Consider the following 21,064-nt stretch of genomic DNA (forward strand, 5'->3'; position numbering starts at 1 on the left):
TGTTTTCTTCAACGATGGGCAGGATGATTTCAGAAAGACGTGGAGAGAGACTTCCATGAACTGATGCTAAGTGAAGGGAGTAGAACTAAGAGAACATTGTATACAGCAACAAGAAGTTTATACAATGATTGATTCTGGCTCTTTTTAACTGTGAGATGATTCAGGCCAATTCCAATGGTCTTGTGATGGAGAGAGCCGTCTGTACCCAGAGAGAAGTTTGTGGGGACATAGTATTTTCACCTTTTTTGTTGTTGGTTGGTTGCTTTTTGTTTTCTTTCTCATTTCCCCCCCCCCCTTTTTGATCTGATTTTTCTTGTGCAGCATAATTGTGGAAATATGTATAGAAGAACTGCACGTGTTTAAACATATATTGGATTGCTTGCCATCTAAGGGAGGGGATGGAGAAGGGGAAAAAAAAATTGAAACACAAGGTTTTGCAAGGAGGAATGTTTAAAACTATCTATGCATAGATTTTGAAAATAAAAAACTTGGGCAGCTAAGTGACTCAGTGGATAGAGTACCAGCCCTGAAGTCAGGAGGACCTGGGTTCAAATCTGGTCTCAGACACTTAACACTTCCTAGCTGTATGACCCTGGGCAAGTCACTTAACCCCAATTGGCTCAGCAAAATAAAATAAAAAGCTTAAAAAAAAAGGAAATGCTTTCTTTAAGATCACCAATGCATTTCTAATTAGTTAATTCTTCTGATTTTTCCCATCTTGTTTGTCCCCATCTTGTTTGTCTGTAGCACTCAACAATATTCCATTCTCTTGGGAGTCTTGAGGACTCTCTGTTCTCAGCTCTTTTGTCATCCCTCTCAGCTGAAATACAGAGAATTCACCCAGGGCAAGCAGGCATTCACAGTGATCAGAAGAAGCAGGACAAGGAGACTCTTAAAGTCTCTCTGAAGAGTGTAACTGCTCTTTTTTGACCTCTTTTGCTGGTTCATCTTCATCCTCCCGTTCTCAGGGCTGGGCCACCTTTGGCAAGTCACCTGACCGATGCCTCAGTTTCCTCAACAATAAAATAGTGATGGTAGCAGCCACCTGTAGGATGTAGATGTCAAGGGACAGGTAGGTGATACCATACATGGAGTGCTGGGTGTGGAGTCAGAAAGACTTGTCTTCCTGAGTTTACATTTGGCCCTTGACATTTATTGCTGTGGGATTCTGGATAAGTCATTTAACCCTGTTTGCCTTGGTTTCCTCATCTGTAAAATGACTTGGAGAGGAAATGGCAAACTGCTTCAGTATTTTTCCCAAGAAAACCTCAAATTGGGCTCATACTAAGAGTTAGATGTAATTGACAACAAGGACAAAATGTTGATTCTCTTATCACCTCTTTCCCCTTCTCTCCCTTCAATGTTATCCAAGGCTCTATTTTAAGATTTTTTTCTCTCCCTTTCCCTCTCCTTTTTTCTCTCTCCCTCTCCCCTCTCTCTCTGTCTTGCTTTTTTCTCTTTCTTTCTCTGTCTCTCTGTCTCTGTCTCTCACTTCTTTGTCTTTCTGTATCTGTCTTTGTGTGTGTGTCTTCCTCTCTTTCTCTCCCATCTTATTTCTATAGATTCAATTGTCTTGTGTATTCAGGTAACTCCCAAATTCATATAACTAGTCCTAATCTCTTCACTAATTTCCTGTCCTCATCTCCAAGTGCCTGCTGAACATTTCTACCTGCACATTTTTTCAACATTCAAAACTAATTCAAAATTAATATGTCCCAAATTGAACTGAATCCCCATCCAAAAAAAAAATCTAAACCAAACCAGCCAAACGGAAAACAACCTCCTGCTCTCCTTTTCAAATTTTCTTGTTTTTCTTTAAGGCACCATTAAGCTTCCAGGCAACTAAGCTGAAACCCTGGAATTATATTTGACTTTTCAGTTTCTCTCCCCTCCCCCCATCTCCCTTTAATTAGTTCTGGCAACTAATCTGCACAGTATTTCTTGCACTCCATTCTTTACTTATACAGCCACCACCCTAGTTCAAGCCCTCATTACCTCTTGCATGTAAGATTGTAATAACCCACCTAATTTCCTGCATCCAATTTCTTTTTTCCAATGGATTCTTCACATAGCTGTCATCTTCCTAGTGCACAAGTTCAACCATGAAAACTTCTCTTCTCAAAAGCCAATAGCTCCTCATTGCCTTTGGAATAAAAGATAAATTCCTTAGTCTGGTATTTAAGACACTTCACAATATGACTCCAACCTATTTTTTCCTTTTAGGGGAAGCTAAGAGATACAACAGCTAAAATACTGCTCTTACCTGAGTTCAAATCCAATTTCAGACACTTACTAGCTGTGTGATAACTCCTAAGTTATTTAACCTTTGACTCTCTCAGGATCAAATGAGGTATCTTTGAAGATCATAGATGTTTGTTTGTTTTTTTTTTCCCTTCTTCTGCAAAACTCGATAATTGTATATTGAATTTAATTTATACTTCAACATATTTAACATGTATTGGTCAACCTGCCATCTGGGGGAAGGGGTGGGGAGAAGGAGGGGAAAAGTTGGAACAAAAGGTTTTGCAATTGTCAATGCTGAAAAAATTACCCATGCATATATCTTGTAAATAAAAAGCTATAATAAAAAAACTCGATAATTGCTTGTTTCCTTCTTTCCTCAATAAAATTTAATATATGCATGCTTCCTTCCTCTGTAAAACTTACAACTACATAAATGGTGGCTACCCTTATTACTGGTATAGTGAACTTCTCCCCATTTGAACAGAGCATTCCTGAAAGCCTTTCCATGCATTCTTCCCTTTGACTTAGCTCATGTTTCTTTAAAAATTTGAGTATATAGCTTGTATTTGTTCTTTGCTCTTATAACCTCATAGCCTAATTTGCGGTATGCTTTTTTGTATGTATGGAGAATTCCTCTAGTAGAATGCAAACTCCTAGATAGCAGGAACTATATTATTTTTCATGTTAGTATTCACAGCAGCAGGCACGGTTCTTTCAAGCACTGTAAGCCCTTAATAAATACTTAGGGATTTTAATCAGTAAAAGATTTGGGGGTTTGGTGACGAGGTCTCATCATTCCCCTCTCCCAAAGTACGCAGGTCACTCCCAAGGGAAGACCGCCAACTTGTTCCGCTGCCTATGCCAACACAGACACCTGTCACCCCACCCTACTCCTAACCGGCCACATTCCAGAGAGGGGCCTGACTTTGGAGAGAGAACCAGAGCCTTGGGAAAGAAGGGACTCTTGCCGGGCCCTTTCCTTTCCTTTGGAAAAGACTTGGGAATCCGTCTGGCCGCAGCAGATGCTTCCTCCTGGTCCCTGTCTCTCCGACACCTTACTCTCCTGGCTGCAGGGTGTGCCAGGCGGGGTCAGCCCAGGTTGCGGACCCTGGGAGCCACCCCTTTCTCCTCCTCCCTTCCCACCCCTCTTCTGGGGAGGGGCAGAGTGCTGGGAGGGCATCCGCAGTGACCTCAGTGCCCGCCCTAACCCCACCCTCGGCCGGAGGCACTGGTAAATAAAAGCGCGTGAGGCAGCCCCGCTGCCTCGTGGGAGCTGCTGTGTTGCGGGGGCTCTGGCCACCTGTCTGCCACACTCCCCTCCCCTTATTATCTGCTCTCTCCAGAGTGTCGAGAAGGAAAGAAATCATGCTGTTTTGGCATACCCAGCCGGAGCACTACAACCAGCATAACTCCGGCAGCTACCTGCGGTAAGCCCCGCACCCCGGGCCGAGAGCGCTCGGGACTCCGAAGGCGCCGCCGCCCCCGCCCCCGCCGTCGCCTCGGAGTAACCCTGAAGTCCACCTGCGCCTGACGTTGGTGTAGTAAGGGGAGGATTCCTTTCAGTACATAATACTAGGGAGACTCCTCGGGCAGAAGGGAGGGCAGGAGAGCTATGGGAGGTCTTCTTGTCCCAAGAAGTTTCCTTGGTAGGAGAGCCTAGAGAAGGTGCAGCGGGTGCCAGCTCCGGCTGGAAGCCCATCTCTACCTAGGACACTGACGACCTACCTACCTATGTGACCTTCGCCAAGTCTCACATTCTTCCCCTTTCCAGTAAGATGGCGAGGGGGGAATAGACTAGATGACCTTTCATACAGCTTTTTAATTCATAGTTTTGAGAAGTTTTAATTCATAAAAGACTGTCACCGGAAATAAGATCAGAAAACATAATTTTATTTTTAAAGAGCCTTTGTTGTCTCTCCCGTCACGACCACCCTCACCCCTTATGACAGGGGGGAAGGAAGAAGAGGCTCCCTATTCGCTTGTTCTCCCGCGGCTCGTCCTTTCTCGGGCTGTAGCTCCCTTCTCCCTCCTTCTCCCACTTCCCCACCCCTGGGTGCCACTAGCTGAGCTTGCTCGGACCCTGTCTGACAGACCGAGAGAGGCTCCTGTGCTCAAGCCTGGCCGTCCGCCGTCTCTCTGGCCGAACCGGAAAGGTCATAGGTGCCCGGAAGAGCACATGCAGACAGCAGTGGGCAGCGCTTCCCCAAACTCAGGATTCGCTCTTCTCTTTCGGTGAAGAGAGACTTCAGACCCCACAGACAAGACCGACCGACACAAACATTCGAGCAGTAAAAGAAAGGGAACCCAAACAGAGGACGGACCTTTGGAGACCGGACGCGAGAGAAATAGATCGGAGGCGAGGGGGAGAGCTAGGCAATAGTCCCCTGTGTTGGGGGAGTGTTAGAGACATCCACCGGCATTTGCCGGCGGAAGCTGCTTTTCGAAATCCGTCCTGTGATGATTATTATATTTGGTGACCTTGAGTTTCCATTTTCTCATCTGTAAAACGAAGACTTTGGGATTTTATTAGAAAGCCTCTGAAATTTCTAACAGCTCCGCAAATAGGATCCTCCCAAACTCTGGGTTGTAGATGTTAATGGTACAAATGTTTAAGCAGTGCCTGTCAATTAGCTAGAATTTAATATTTATCAAGCTGATATGCTTATTACCACCTTAATTGGTTATCAGCTTAATTGATTAAGTTGATATAAGTTAGTATTCATTGACAAGTTGACTGATATACCTGAGAAGGAGGCTTTTTAGATTAATATCTTGAATCGAATCGCCCTTGCGAAGGGGGTGGGGATAAGGTGAGGAGGGGATGGAAAAGGACAGTATTCATTTTCCTTGGAAGCAGTAGTTCACCTCATGAGGAAGTGTAGGAACCTCTGGATATTCCGTAGGGTCTCAGTATTCTGCTTTCTCTTACCCTTCCAAATTGTGCTTTTTGATTTGAGATGGGGGTTTGTGGGTCTTGGTTTTTAACTTCTAGAATGTAAGCACTGGTAAAGACTTAAATTCCAGGTGGGGGTGGGGCAAGGGTGGGGGTAGAGTGCTTGACCTAAGGGTTGGGGCTGTGGGAAGCATCTCTTCTGCTTACAGAGCAGCTGATAGTCCCCTCAGATAATCTTGTATGTATTTGCCTGAGCTCTGGCCTATTCCCTTGATGGAAATCTTTCTTCTTCTGCAGGGATTTGACTAGTGCTCTTCAAAGGGAAAAGTAAGTTGTGTCTGTTTTGCAAAATTCTCTTAAAAAAAAAAAAACAAAACCTTAGAAATTGCCCTTTTAGGGAGGACACCTCCTTTCCCCTCAGTTCTGTGGGATTTTTTTTTATCCTTTCCTATTGGAAATTTCACTATCTGAACTTGCTTGAACCAGCTTTAACCTGTCTTATTTCCACCCTAGTCAAAGTTTATTAAATGTGCCTAATTTAACTCAAGGGGCAGTTAAAATTAGCTTGGGAAAAGCAGAATTTGTGGTTACTAGATAATGAATGTACCATAATTTTTTGTAACCTCCCTTTCCAACTTGAGGATTCTCTCAAATATTATCTGTCAAATCTCCCCACTGTAATTTCGTATCCTTTATTCTTCTTTACATTAGAAATGAAGGGGACAGCAATGAAAGGGTTAAGCCTTTTTATTTGCCAGTTCATTATTCATTGGACTTTATTAAAAAGATGGTAAATGATGGTGAATCTTTATTATGCAGGGATATTCTGTGAACGGAAGATCTTGAGCCAAATGAGCCAAATGACAGCACAGAGCAATTTAAATTTACACAGGATCTGATGGGAGTGTCAGCTCATTAGAATAAATTTTTCCTTTTAAAAACATTCTGGAAAAACTCAATTTCTATTTACCCCAGAAACTAAAATTTTTAATACTCTATGACTTTAATTTTCCATTTTCTCTAAAATCAATTTTACAATTATTAAATATTTTAAGACATTTAAAAATGTAAAGTTTGTACATAAGTGATTGAAACTTACTTAAATTTCAGATCTCCCAAATTTCAATTGAGTTAAATATTATTAAATTTTCCCACTACACCATTCCCACATTTCCCACTACACCAACTAGCTGCCCCTAAAACTTTAAATCTTAAAACATAAAAAAGTTTAAGACACTGTGCTCAGTGGAAATTGGAGAATACTTGAGCAGGGAGAAAGAGAAAACCAACTAAACTTATTCCTACTCACAAGGTACTTATACTCTAGCAATTCATTAAGGAATAACTGTTGTTCATTCTTTTTGTGAGGCATACCGATCAGCAGTTTTCATGTTTACCTCAGAGGATTAAAGATTCATCTACTTGTGAGGTATCTGAGAAATATGTTTCAGTTTGGGTATAATGAAAAATTAAATAGAGTTTTAGAAAGAGAGCATACTATAAGACTAAAAGTTATTTGTACAGCTTTTTGATCCAAGGATAATCAAGCAATTGGTCAACAGCCTTTTATTTGATAACCTTCCCCGTTCCCCTTAGGAGATTGGATAAATCTCCTCCTAGAAATTGGGATTAAAAAAACCCCAGATATATTTGAGAGAATAGTCCTATATCTAGTCACTAAGCCATAATGTTGGAGTTACTCAAGTTAGCCTTAAGCAGGGACTTTTTGTTTCTTTCCTCATTTAATATTGGATATTCTGGGCAACTATTATTTCTTTGCAAATAAAGATAACTATCTTGAAACAAAATACTATTCCATGAGTGATTTTAGTGTGAGTGGCAGATCAACCAGTTTCTTTTCCTTTTTTTTAAACATAAAAGCACATGGATTATTAACTTAATATGATATGGGCAAACATGAAAAGCCCTAAAATTAGAAGGGTCAGTGCACGCTTTCTATGTTCCTAGATAGCTATTTCCATTTGTATTTGTGTACTTGCACTTTACTGTTAAGAAAGGGGGCAGCCTTACTCTTTAAGTAAGCTGAAAATTAAGCTAAGTTTTGGCTTCATTGAGCAGTAGAAAAGAAAAGGGCAGGTGTAAAAGATTTTTGAGGTGTACCCAAAACCATATTTTCCTTCAGGGAACTGGTTAGATGGTAGAGGGGTATGTACAATGTTCATGTGTTTTAGAGACACAAGTTTATTGTGTTAGACAGAGAACAGATTGTCCCAATGATTTTAGTATTTATTCAATTTTTGTATGATCCGGAATAAGCTAATCTGATTCATTATGTGAAACATATTAAGGGGAGAAGATAATGGTTATCAACATAAAGATTTTTTTTCTGATACCTGATCCTTTACTCTTCAAAATTTATTAGACTTTAGTAAAGTCTTCCTCTCGTAAACCATTCATATCAATCAATGGTTTATCCATACCTCAGTCATAACCCAGGCTAATTCTAGGATCCCAGAATTAGAAGAGAACTCAGTCCACCTAGTTTAGGCTGAACTTAAGCAAGATTTCCTTTTAACATAATATACACCAAGCTGTCATTAGTCTTTGCTTAAAGACCTCCAGTGAGAGAGAGAGAGAGAGAGAAGCCCATCATTACCTTTTCTAGCTGGCATGGACACCCTGGGGAGAACAGGAATGGTTAGCAAGTCTGTGGTCCATCTAAATTCACCTCTTTGAAGCTTCCTTTTGCTACTAGTTTTATCTAATGGAACAAGGCAGAAAAAGGTTTCTCTTTCTTTCAAAGGGAGCATGGGCTGCCTTTTATCTTTCTTTGTATTCCCAGTACTTAGTATAGTGCCTGGCACATAGTAGGTGCTTAAAGCTTGTTGAAGGAATCATACTTAAATCTTTTTGCCAAATTAAGCATCCTTGCTTTTTGTTTTCTTCCCTTAACTATTTTAGTGACATGGGTTAGAGAGCCATGTTTATCCTTGTTGCCCTCCTTTGGACACACTCTAGTTTATCAGCTTACTTTCTAAAATGTGGTGTTCAAAACTGGACATAATTTTGTAGATGTGGGATAATCAGAATTAAATATGTCAGGACTATCACCTTCTTTGACTGACATAATTTTCTTGCCTGCAATATCACAGTTGATTCATTGAACTTGACAGTGCACCAAAACCTTGAAATTTTTTACATGAATTGATAATCTAGTCACCACTTCTCTATTTCAAACTTTTGACATTTCTTTTTTTAAACCTGTGTAAGATTGCTCATTGATCCCTGTGTAATTTCTTAGAATATTTGACCCAATATTCTAACTTGGCAATACTTTTTTGAAGTCTGATTCTACTCCAGTCCAACATCTTTGACTTCCTAGATTTTTATCATCTGCACATTGAGTGGCATGCCATCTCTGCCTATATTCAAGTCACTGATTAAAAAAATGTTTCACAGGATAAGCTAAGCAGAGATTCTTGGGATATTTCACCGGAGATCTTTTCAACTCCACAATGAACCTTTAATGAATCCTCTGACTCTGGCCATCCAGCCAGTTACAAATCCAACTAATTATACTGTCCAGCTGAGGAGCAATTCTCTACACTCCCCCCTTCTCCCCACCATCTCGACATCTTTCTTTTTTGAGGTCCTAACTGGGAGTTTCTTTTGAGTAGGAGGAAAGGAAATTTTGAGGTTTTTCATTTTGGTAAGAGAAATTTCCATTTGGTTAAGGAAAAAAGTCAAAGCCAGATTTCTTACTTGAATGTAAATTCAGGAGAAATTAGCATGGTCCTGAAAAAAAAAGAAGTTTCCTATTATCCCATTATTTTCTATTGCAGTGATAGAATCTTATCTCCTCTCAGGGTAAGTGATCTATTCAGCATAATATGGGCTATAGAAAGATGAAATGGGTTTCTTTTAAAGATAATTTGATACTTTTTCATGTAGTACATTGTAATAGATTGTATGCTTGGCCAGGACTTGTGACATCTCATAAAATTGCCTCCAACATTGGTATTTTATTAATATTAGAGGAAGAATTTTTTTTAGCTCTTCTAAAACATAATCCTTATTTTTGTCCTTTCAATTTATAAAATAAGTGTTTTAATTCTATAACTGATGTTCCAATCATAAGAAAAAGATGCCATAAATTATTCTGGTTTTATTACTTTCAAACTTCTGTATGTAATATGTATGACATAGTTTGTGGTAGATTTAAGTTTCAAACAGAATTTTCTCCAAAGGTTTAAGGTTTTTTTTTGGGGGGGAGGAGGAGGATGAAGGAGAGGAAGGAGAGAGGAGAAATGGGGAGACATATGAATCCGATGCATTGATCTTCAGGGAAACTATCTCATTACTTCTATAAGAATGCCTTAAGCTATTTAGACTTTTTTTTCTTAAAAATTCTTTTAGATGTGTTGCTGACACATATGTTAACTGTATGTTTCAGTGATGTCCTTGCACTGCCAATCTTTAAGCAGGAGGAACCTCAGCTGTCCCCTGAGAATGAAGCCAAACTGCCCCCATTTCAGTATGTGCTTTGTGCAGCCACATCACCAGCTGTGAAACTTCATGAAGAAACTCTGACCTACCTCAACCAAGGTAGGTTTGCCCTAGTAAGGGGAAACTAAGGGGAAAAAGTTCCTTTGTGGACATGAATTGATTTGATCTAAATGGCCCAGGTGGAAGTGTTCACATTCTTGGGTGATGTTTTACTGAATTTCTTGTGAAGAGAATAAAGCAGAGTGGAGAATTGTATGTGAATACACATGTGTATATATGTATATACATATACCTATATTCATATGAAAACATAGCTACACATTTATACATTCATACATTTATCCTGGCTCTGTTGGAATTGTGTAATGAATTGACATCTTTCATAAAATAGTTACTTTAGATATTATAAAATCCAAAAGGCTTTTTGTTTCTTGAGTATAGTGGCAGCCTTTTATAATTCAAAGTGAGAAAGAGAATGAATGTTCATTTCTAGATTAGCAATATCATGAGAAGAGGATAGAGCACTCGATTCAGAATCAAAAGAACCTCCAGGTATTAATTATGTTATGCTGGGTAAATCACTTAATTTATTTCTCAGCCTCAGTTCCTTCAACTGTAAAATGAAAGAGTTGGATTTAGAGGTTTTGTGAGTTTCTATCTTACACTGAAACCTAATATCCTATATCAGATTTCCTTAAATCCTTAAGAAATACTCTCCCAGAACTTCAAGATGGTAAAGATCGTATAGCCCAAACTCCTGTACAATATCCCCCAATAAAGTGGTCACTATGAGTGTTTATTCAGCTGATGCAGAAACACTTTTAAGTGTCAGGGAATTCACTCTCCCATAAAGCTTCTAAGTGTAAGGAACTTCTTATATTTTAGAGATGTGATTTGTCCCATTGTCTATATTGATGTTATGAGCTAAATTATTATAATGATTGATGTTGCAAAGAAGCACTTTTTATAGGCATTCTGATGTTTAGCCATCCTTGAAGGTGAGAGTTATATGTTATTCCTGAGTTTAAAAAGTAGTGAAAACAATTTGATGGTAGTGATCTTAGTAGGAAAAAAAGTGGATATATTATTCTACTTGGCAAAATTGAGAACTGAATCCTTAGAGTTTTTTGGTCTCTCTTTTATCTCACTATCTCTTTCCTGGAACTTTGATTCCTTCATTTGGGAAATAGCTGGGGGTAGAAGTCCAACCTGACCCTTTGCATATTCCCTTTTCTGCTGGACTCATCAGCAGAAACTCTTTAATCTAAGGAGAATTTAATTTATTCCAACTTTATCAAGAAGATCCATTTTTTCCTTAGGATGGCAAATTTTAAAAATCAGAGGTCCGGGAATGTGATCCATCTAAAAATAATCCTGATTTTGAAATATCCCTGAACAGATTCATCTCAAGCTTTAGAAAGGTATTCGGGGGCAGCTAGGTGGTACAGTGCATAGAACACCAGCCCTGAAGTCAGGAGGACCTGAGTTCAAATATGACCTCAGACACTTAACACTTCCTAGCTGTGTGTGTGACCTGGGCAAGTCACTTAACCCCAATTGCCTCAGCAAAAAAAAAAAAAAAAAGAAAAGAAGGAAGAAAGAAAGAAAGAAAGATTTTCAGTCTGCCTAGAGATCTCTCAGACCTTGTTTGAAGCTAAAGTTAAGATAGTTTGATACCATTTGTCTAATCTAAAGAGATTTTCATCTAATTTAAAAAAAAAACAAGGTCAATGAGGGTTTTATTTTTTATATAACAAGTAGTATTGACTGTGAAAGGTGATGTTCACTAGCTTGGTAGCCTTATGAAACTATGGGCCTTTCTTACCCCCTTCTACAAAGTGACATGGACAAAACAATATTTAAAATTCTGTTGTTCTATTTTCTATATTTTGTAGTATAGTATACAGAGTTTCACCAGGTATACCATGCATTTATCTATTTAATTTAGTTTTTTTTCTTTTTGTTTTTATACCAATTATTTTCCCCAACTTCATGAACAAAACCAGTTAACATAGTAACTCTACCTGAATGTGTATAACTTGGTGTTTGGTATAACTTGGTATAAATAGGCGTATATCACTTTCCACATCCATAGTTCACACCTTACTGCCAGGAAGTGGGTGTGTTTTTTTAATTATTTCTCTCAGACTGAGATTATAAACCACCAGAGGTAAGCAACAGTTTTGGTTATCATTTGTTGTTGTAGTCATTGTACATGTTGTTCTCTTGGTTCATTTTTTTTTACTTTGTTTCTGCAATAGAAATTCATTAAATTTGTAAACTGTAATTTGTTCAGCCAGCTGATGGACCCCCATTTTATTAATAGTTTTTTGCTTTCACGAAGAGTCTATGACATTGAAAATTAGTTTCCTGTTGTATTTGAGAGAACATTATAGTTTCCTCTTAAATCAGTTTCCTTTTTAGTTTCCATCTATTCACAAATTTAGGAAAATATGTGTTTAGCAGCCTTAAATAGACCATCTCCATAACACTCCATATGCCATACATTTTAACAGAAAGTTTGTGGAAATTTTGAGGAAAAAAAGATCTTTGTAGTTTCGACACACTATTCATGAAGGAAGGTGTTTTTAGTATTTAGCAATAAACCTTTAAAAGCATTTTTATGTCCACTGACTAGGCCTTATGACAAATCTGTGAGGCTCTCTCATATTATCTTCCTTATAGAAACGTATTCCATGTGTGTACTCTTGTTATCATTAGAAATATAGATGTCTCCTTAGCATAAGACCCACTTAAAGGCATGTGGTACCTTTTTTTATCATGTGACATTAAATGTTGCCTGAGACAACTGCAAACACATTGTGCTTAACAGTGTCTTTAAACATAGTTTTACAGTTGCTAAAACCAGAAAAGTAAATTATGGTGACTGAGAAGGAATCAGGATAATGGAATGGAAGCATATGGGACTTGGAAGCATAAACCTGTCAACTGCACCATTTCTTAGCGATATCATCAACTGCAAACCAATCATTCAACCTCTTTGAGAGTCAGTTTGTTCATCTGAAGAAAGGGAAATCTTAATACTTAATAGTATTTAACTTATAGATTTGTTGTGGACAAATCACACTGATGTGAGCTCCTCGAAGGCAGGACTTACCTCATTGTTTCTTTTGTATTTTTGTATCCCAGTACATAGCATAGTACCTGGCACGGAAGTTTAATAAATACTTGTTGATGGAATGATTGATTGCTATATATCAGGCCAAAAAGGATAACACAATTTTAAGCTGCATGAAGAAAGGCATAGTGTCTAGAATGTGGGAGGCAATAATCCTTTTGTATTCTACCCTGGCTAGGCCAGGTCTGGAACGCGGGGTTCAATTTGCTGGGCATTTTGGAAAGGACATCCATAAGTAGGACTATCTTTAAGGAGGGTAATCAGAATCAGACCTTGAAACCATACCATACAAAGAACTATTGGAAGGAACTAAAGTTGTTTAACCTGGGGAAGACAGCAGATATAAATATATTCAGATATTTGAAAGCTGTCAAGTGAATGAAACTGATTAGAGTTGTTCTGTGGAACCCCAGAGGGCAGAATGAGGAGTTGGAAAATATAAGGAAAAAAAAATTTAACCACCTTTAGGATGTTTGGGTTTTCCCCTCACTAGAGATGATTTAGGAACCATAAGATGAACTAGAAAAAATCTGACAGGTTAGCTAATGTAGTTCTCCCTCATTTTACAAATGTGTTAAAGGCAGTTCCTGTTCAGATATGCATTGGACTGGATGGCCACTGGGTCCCTTCCAACTCTGAGTTTCTGCTATAAGCTTATGAGTGTGTGTTTTATGGGAAGAACCACTGGGGAAAATTGATATTTTAGTTGTGAAATTGATTTGATTGACTTTAGTACTAGATGTTATCTTTGGGGGGTAGTGGAAGAAGACGAGAACTGTAGAAGAGTCAAAGGATATAGTTTTTTGTAGAAACAAATTTTGAAAGGAGAAAACAGTTAAATGTAAAAAAACCAACCAACCAAACAAAAAAACCTCTATATCATTGTCTACAAAAAAATTCATTATGTTCTTCAGGAATAAGTTCTCCTTGGGAATCATCCCTAATCCTGCATTCTTTCTTTTTTTCCCATTGAGATATGACTCTAAATGTTCAAAGTTCATTTCTTCACCATTTCACTTTTACTATGTGTGGCACTTCTATCAAGGTGGAGAGGGAAGTCTGATCTCTTGAAGACTGAAAGAGGTAATTTTGAGACAAATAAAAGCAGGCCTACTTCTATTAAAACCTGATAGTAAATTTAGGAAACTATTTTCACCTAGAGGCAGTAGAGGTTCAAAACATAAATGGATTCAGAAAATCTTAGGATAAATCCTTAATAGACAGAACTCTAATGTGAAAGAGGGATTACTTGTTCTATCTGGCCCTCAAGGGGAATGAATGAAAAGTTACTGAAAGGAAGCTTTTGGTTTCACTTATGGAAAATTTACAATTAGAGCTATCCTAAAACAAGATGAACTGCCCAGGGAGGTGGTGACCACATCTCCATTCCAATTGTTCTTGGATTTTAAGTTTAATTTTTCATAGAAGAATTGACTAAATCAAATGGATTGTTTATTTTTGCTTATTATACTTTTAATTTTTAATTCCTCATATACTCATCTTCCCTAACATTCCCTATTTACAAATTATAGAGTTGCAGTGGAAAATGGAGAATAGCTTTTCTAGCCCAATCCCTTCATTTTATAGATAAAGAAACTGAGGCCCTGAGATGTTAAGCAACATAAGCTCATATGTTGGAATTTGAACCTTGATTCTCTTAATTCCAAATCCAGAATATGTGTCAGAAGTGAGACTTTTGGACCTAGGTCTACCTGACTTAAGGGTTAGATTTCTATTCCACCTACTGCCTCTACTTAATTGCATTTACCACTCTCGTGTAACCACAATAGGGGAAGGAGAGGCAGGTGTAACAACAGAAGTAAAGTTTTGGGAAGTTTAAGGCATAGGATATTTGCTTTGATAGGTTGCAAGGAATCCTCTTGAACATGGAGAATAAGGGGCAGCCTGTATACCCTTTCATGTTTTGTTTTGTAGGCAGTCTCTGAAGAGGAAAATGAAAGAGTATTACAGCTTCTACTTCAATGAATAATCTTTCCTAGGTGATCTGTTGCATTTTTTATTGCATTTAGTGATTGTATTTGTTAATAACTAAATATTTCCAGTTCTCATTAGTCAGCCTTTTTGGAGCACTTAGTATGTGCCCAATCATGTATCCCATGTAACTTGCCTTACCCAAGGGATCTAGCAAATGGGTAGTGTAGATTCAAAACTAGGCAGCATCCTCTGACTTTCTGTTTTCTCCAGGATACCTTTAGATGCTATAATACTATACTGCCCTACTTCATGTATTGACCCTGCAGCAAGTCATTGAACATGGGCAGCATTTAGGAATAAATCTGCCTGGATGGGAGTCAAAGTGGACCTGTCTGATCCTAAATTCTAAGCCACAGCAACTGGTTTCATTAGTAAACTTTAGTGTTCTTACTAATAAAAATCATAAAATTTGTACACATGCATATACATATACATACATGCATATGTATATATAGATTATATAAATACATGTACATTTATCTATATACACATACACATATACACGTACATGTATACAATATTGGTGGGGGGTCTTTAAATTGATTTGTATTCAACAGAAGATCTGTTGTATCTTATCTCCCTTCCCCCCATTCCCATCACCCATAATGTGGTTCTCTCACTTCCTTGTTTGACGTTTTCTTACTTGATTAGAGTTACACCTTGAATGCCCTTAGTAACTTTCCAAACATTTGTGTGTGTTGCTCTTGTTCTATTTGCTTTTGAAAAAAGGCTTTTTATATACTTTCCAGTCAGATTGCATCTATTCCCTATTTGTGTTATCAGAATATCATAATAAGGAGAGGAGAGGACACATTTTTCTGAAGCAGGCCTTTGTGACTGGAGTTTTACTTAACATAAGAGCAAAAGAAGCCCCTATTAATAAAAAGAAAGAACAAGTGCTTGCTACTTCTCTCATTTAGACAAGATCAGTTTGACCTCACAACATATAAAGAGTGATTATTGGGAAAAGCATTTTTATTTCAGTAAAACATTTAGAGGAATTTTCCATGAGCATGGAAAGACTACAGCATTTGAAGGCAGAGAACCTGCATTCAAAATCTTCACTCTCTGACTGTTACTTAAGACTATTTGAGTCTCATTTTTCCAGGAAGCTTAGTGTTTTGCCCTGTGCGTTATTAAGCAAATTATAGATTTTTAAAGTTGGATGATAACCTGGATTCTTCTTGTCCAAACCATATCCAGAAAGAGATCATCACTGATAAGATGAGCATTTATTAATCTCCTAGCAAGGAACACATGTGAAGGATACATTTGGCAAGAAGCAAATATAAAACAAAACCTTACAACTTATTACATTGTAACTATAGTATCCAATATCCAGCCCTATAGTTGAGCAGAATTACTGATGAACTGTCCTAAGAAATAAAAGATAGTGTAACAGCAATCCCAGCATTTATATAGCATTTTAAGGTTTACAAAGTACTTCACATATGTTAACTGTGTGATAATTGATAGAATTCTGGTCTTTTGAATCAGGAAAACCTGGATTCAGTACCTGCTTCTGAAATTTAAGAGTGAAACCATGGGCAAGTCTCTAATTCTCAGTTTCTTCCTTATAAAATAGATTACAAATACCTATGAAACTTATCTCACAGGAAAAGCCTTTATTATATAAATGTAAGTTAATATAAAACTCTTTTTCATGGTTCTCTAGACTTTGTGTTTATTTTCAAAATATTTTTGGAAACATGGTAGCCATGTGAGGGAGTCTTAAGATTAACTGCACAGAAAAATTTTCTCTTTTCTGATCCCACTGCTGGCCTATATATTGGTGAGCTGATCACTATTTGCTTACTACTCAGTGGTGACCCAGAACATGGTCATTGGCTAAAAGAGAAGACTTGTGTCATATCAGATTGTCAGGATTCTATCTTCAGTGTCCCTTTATTTGGAGGCAGTATGGTGTTAGAGAAAGAAATAAAAGGCCTGGAGTTATCTTGTCTAAATCATATCCAGGAACAAATCCACACTGAAGTTCTAGTCCTATCAGCTCTGCCTACTAATTTACCAAATGATCTAGGAAAATAATTTTTTCTTCTGTAAAATGGAAATAATATAATAATGTGTCCTGTTTAACTCATGAAAATACTAGGAGAACCTCATGAGATTTTGCAAATATGTAAATAACATGTAAATAAATTAAATTTTTAAAAAAATTTTGTACTTTCAATTTTATTATTATTCTTTCTTTCTTTCTTTCTTTCTTTCTTTCTTTCTTTCTTTCTTTCTTTCTTTCTTTCTTTCTTTCTTTCTTTCTTTCTTTTTTGCTGAGGTAATTGGGATTAAGTGACTTGCCCAGGGTCACACAGCTAGAAAGTGTTAAGTGTCTAAAGTCAAATTTGAACTCGGGTCCTCCTGACTTCAGGGCTGGTGCTCTATCCATTGCACCACCTAGCCTCCCCTGTGTTTCATTTTTACATTATCAAATTTTCTATATTATTCATATTTCCAGAGATCTTTTGTGCCAAAGAAAAGAAAATTAATTAAAAATAATATAGAAAATTCATTTGAAAGTTCATAAAATATTTAATATAGGTAATATCCTACCATTTTTATTTTAAAAAGAAAATCTAATTTCTCTCTTGCATCATTAAAAGGGGAGAGAAAAAGCAAATTTTTTGTTTTCAAATGCATACTCAAGCTTAAGAAATTGTCTCAGTGGGTATATATAAAAATACATGCCTCATTCTGCTCCATAATTTGTCAGCTCTCTTTATTGGATAGCATATTTTATCATCAGTCCTCTGGAATTAGCAATGCTTGTAGTATTGATAATAGTTCTTAACAGTTTTCAAAGTTGTTGATGGTCTTTGTATAAATTGTTCTTTTGGTTCTTTTTACTACATTCTTCATTAATTTATTAAAAGTTCATAGTTTATCATTTTAGAAGGCAGACAGTGCCCCCCTTATTCTTCCCTCCCTTACCTCCCCTGCCCCATGTACACAAGTTCTTAGCCCTTTCCTTTTTATGTCATAGACCCTTTAGCAGTCTGGTAAAATCTACGGACTCCTTCAGAATGTTTTAAAGAACATAAAATACATAGTCTTTTCAAAATATACTAATTATATTAAAGATGAAGATGTAAATTTTCTCTGTCCAAGTTTTCAGACCCCTTGAAATCCAGCCAGGAATCCCTACAAACTCCAGGTTAAGAAGAAACCCATATTACCAAGATTGACTGTCTTCTCCAGCTACTTCACCTTGAATAATCTTACCTTGAATGCCTCCTCATCCCTGCTGCCATCCTGTAACAGTGGTGGAATTGTCAGGAATGTAGTCTGGGCACCTGTCACTTAATGGCAATCTCTTTTAAGCACCCACTGCATGCATGAACTTTATTAGATTTTGTATTACTTTGCACTTATGCCTGGTATGCCTAAACAGAATCTACTTTGAATATAAAAGAAGCATGTCCTGTCCTCAAGAGCCTTTTAGTCTAGTTTAAGGATCAATTGAAGATTTCTCCCCCCTCCCCCCACAAAGGCTCAGTTACCTTTCTTTACAAAATCTCTCACAAAAAGAGGGCTAGGTAATAAAGTGAGGGAAGATCAAAGTCAAAGTCACTTGGGTGGATAGGATTAATTACATTCAACAAACTCTCTCTCTCTCTCTCTCTCTCTCTCTCTCTCTCTCTCTCTGTGTGTGTGTGTGTGTGTGTGTGTGTGTGTGTGTATATATAATACACACACACACACTATTTACTATTAAGTACTTGGGGAAGAAATACTTACTGAAGGAAATGATTTTCTAATTGGGTATTAAAGGACTGGAAGGGATGAAAAGGAGGTGTGTGATATAGGATATTCTAGTTGGACATACTATAATATTGCTACTTTGCAGGTTGTCTTAAGGGGAAATCCATCTTTTTCATTGCTGGACCTCGACTAAAGTCCAAAGTCAGCCCTTTCCAGTTAGTTTGTCTAGTTCTTTTCTAGATTTTAGATGATAACATTTTGAACTCTTCCCCCCCCACTCTGTTTTTGAAAAACTTTTTTCTACCAATTATTTCTAGATATACTTTCCCAATCTTCCCTCCTCTTCACCATTGTAACCTTTCTTGTAATAAAAAAACCAAAACAGTTATCAGATTTGGTGCCATATATTAAATTAACGACACATGCAATCTTCCCCTTTACCTTTTATGGCTGCAGAGTTCAAACATCCTCTGTCCCAGTCTCTCTTGGGCAGAATTTCTCTTGATCTTTTTTCTTATAATCCTCAACAACTAACACTAACCAAGGTACAAAGTGGATCAATCTCATTTCTTCGTACCTTTGCATGGATCATTTTCCTGCCAGGAACCATACCCTTTCTTTATCTCTGCTTCTAAAATCCCTAACTTTTTCAAAGCTCAAGTACTATGTTACCTACATCAGATTTTTCCTGATTACCTCTCATGCAATCTACTCTTTACCATTGCTTCAAAATTACTTTGCATTTACTTTTTTTTTAAATTTATAATAGCCTTTTATTTTTCAAAATACATGCAAAGATAGTTTTCAATATTTACCTTTGCAAAACCTTGTGTTCCATGTTTTTCTCCCTCCCTCTCAACCTCCCTACTTCCCTAAACAGCAATTAATCCAATGTAAGTTAAATGTATATAATTATTCTAAATACATTTTCATATTTAGCATGCTATACAAGAAAAATCAGATCAAAAAGGGGAAAAATGAGAGGAAAAAAAACAAGCAAGTAAACAACAAGAAAAAAAGATGAAAATACTATGTTGTGATCCACATTCAGTCCCCATAGACCTTTTTCTGGATGCAGCTGTCTCTATTCGTCACAAGTTTATTAGAATCAGCCTGAATCACCTCATTTTGGGGGAAAAAAATGCTTACGCATTTACTTTGTATAAATGTTGTACACTCCCGGGATGCTGTGGGGAGACATCCCCTTTTGGGGATGGGAAGGATCTGTGCAAAGGTCCAAAGATATTAGATAGATTGTCCAGAGACTGTATTGTTTCCAGTTTCCCCATTTGTAGTTAATCAGGTTGCTAACTTAGAGTAGGATTAAGATATGGCATAGCTTAAGTGAAATGTTTTAGTGCCAGGTGCCCTTTTTTATTTTATCTCACACCAATCCAATTTGTCTTGGTTCCAGTTAGTGTTACTGAGTAATCTTGTTGAGAGAACTTGAGTGTGAAATAAGGAACGTTTGTTTACTAATGAACCATATTCTACTTTTAAAATTTCAAATATGTATACACATACTTACATGAGTAGCTGTAGAATGGCTAATAAACATAAAGTGCTGCATATTGTAGGTATTTATGGAGGTTACTTAAATCTGCACATGGTTCCCTTTTTCTTTTGTTTACATATCTTTTGGATAGTAGTGCTGCTATCTATTAATTCTATTGCTAAATTCAGCAAATATTTGTGGCTGTAAGTTAGAATATAAGCTTTTTAATGTTGAGATGTTGCATTTTTGTCTTTGTCTAGGTGCTATATCCCTAGCACCTAGCATAGTTTCAGACACATAATAAGGGTTTAATAGATGCTTAATGAAATGGGCCAATTAGGTGGCACAGTGAGAACCAGGTTTGGACTCATGAAGCTTCCTCTTGAGGAGGTCAAATCCTACCTCTGTGTGAACCTGGGCAAGTCCCTTAACCATGCTTACCTCAGTTTTCTCCTCTGTAAAATGAGCTGGAGAAGGAAATGGCAAACTACTCCACTATCTTTGCCAAGTAAACCTTAATGCGATCACCAATTGAAAAAACAACTCAACCACCAAAACAACAAAAAAGTATTTTAATCAATATTTATTTCTGTTTCTGAAATTGTAGCTAATAATTGTTGCAAAAAATTATATATGGAGACCCATAGGAAAAGATGGATTTTTTTATACCTTATTGTTGACTCTTTCCAAAGCGAAGCATTAACTCCAAATTATTATGAGGGTTATATTTTTCCTAAGTCATTAACTTAGTTCCTGATTCCTGAAGACTCTTGATTTGGCTTGCCAGACACAGTCAAAAAGAACAAGGATCATCAGTATTTGGAGAAAAATGCCTGAACAAGACAGACTCCTAGTAGGAATAAGTAATACCTGCAGAAGAAAAGAAAGGAAATAAGAAGAGAAGAAACTAAGATACATAAGCTCTCTAACACTTGGGAAAGGCTTTGAAGGTCATCTGATTTCAATATGAGAGAGAGGAAAAAGGAGAAAGGAAAGAAAGAAAAAGATTCATTTGATAGAAAGAGGGACAAGTTCTCCTCAGGAACCCACAGAACTCATGTCTAGATTGGTTTAGGGTAAAACATTATCCCAAGTGGTGGGGGCAAATGGCCAA

General features: G+C 37.3%; 1 protein-coding gene across 1 annotated transcript in view; it reads left to right on the plus strand.

Moving 5' to 3' along the window:
- The first annotated feature begins 3,467 nt into the window (after positions 1-3,467).
- TFCP2L1 (transcription factor CP2 like 1) overlaps positions 3,468-21,064 on the plus strand; it is a 54,169-nt gene continuing 36,572 nt past the window's right edge. The window contains exons 1-2 of the mRNA XM_003763786.4: positions 3,468-3,671; positions 9,552-9,703. Of these exons, the coding sequence (XP_003763834.1) occupies positions 3,610-3,671; positions 9,552-9,703 (214 nt within the window). The 5' untranslated portion in view covers positions 3,468-3,609. The remainder of the gene's footprint in view (positions 3,672-9,551; positions 9,704-21,064) is intronic.

This window comes from Sarcophilus harrisii, chromosome 3 (genome assembly GCF_902635505.1).
Source record: "Sarcophilus harrisii chromosome 3, mSarHar1.11, whole genome shotgun sequence".
NCBI lineage: Eukaryota > Metazoa > Chordata > Mammalia > Dasyuromorphia > Dasyuridae > Sarcophilus > Sarcophilus harrisii.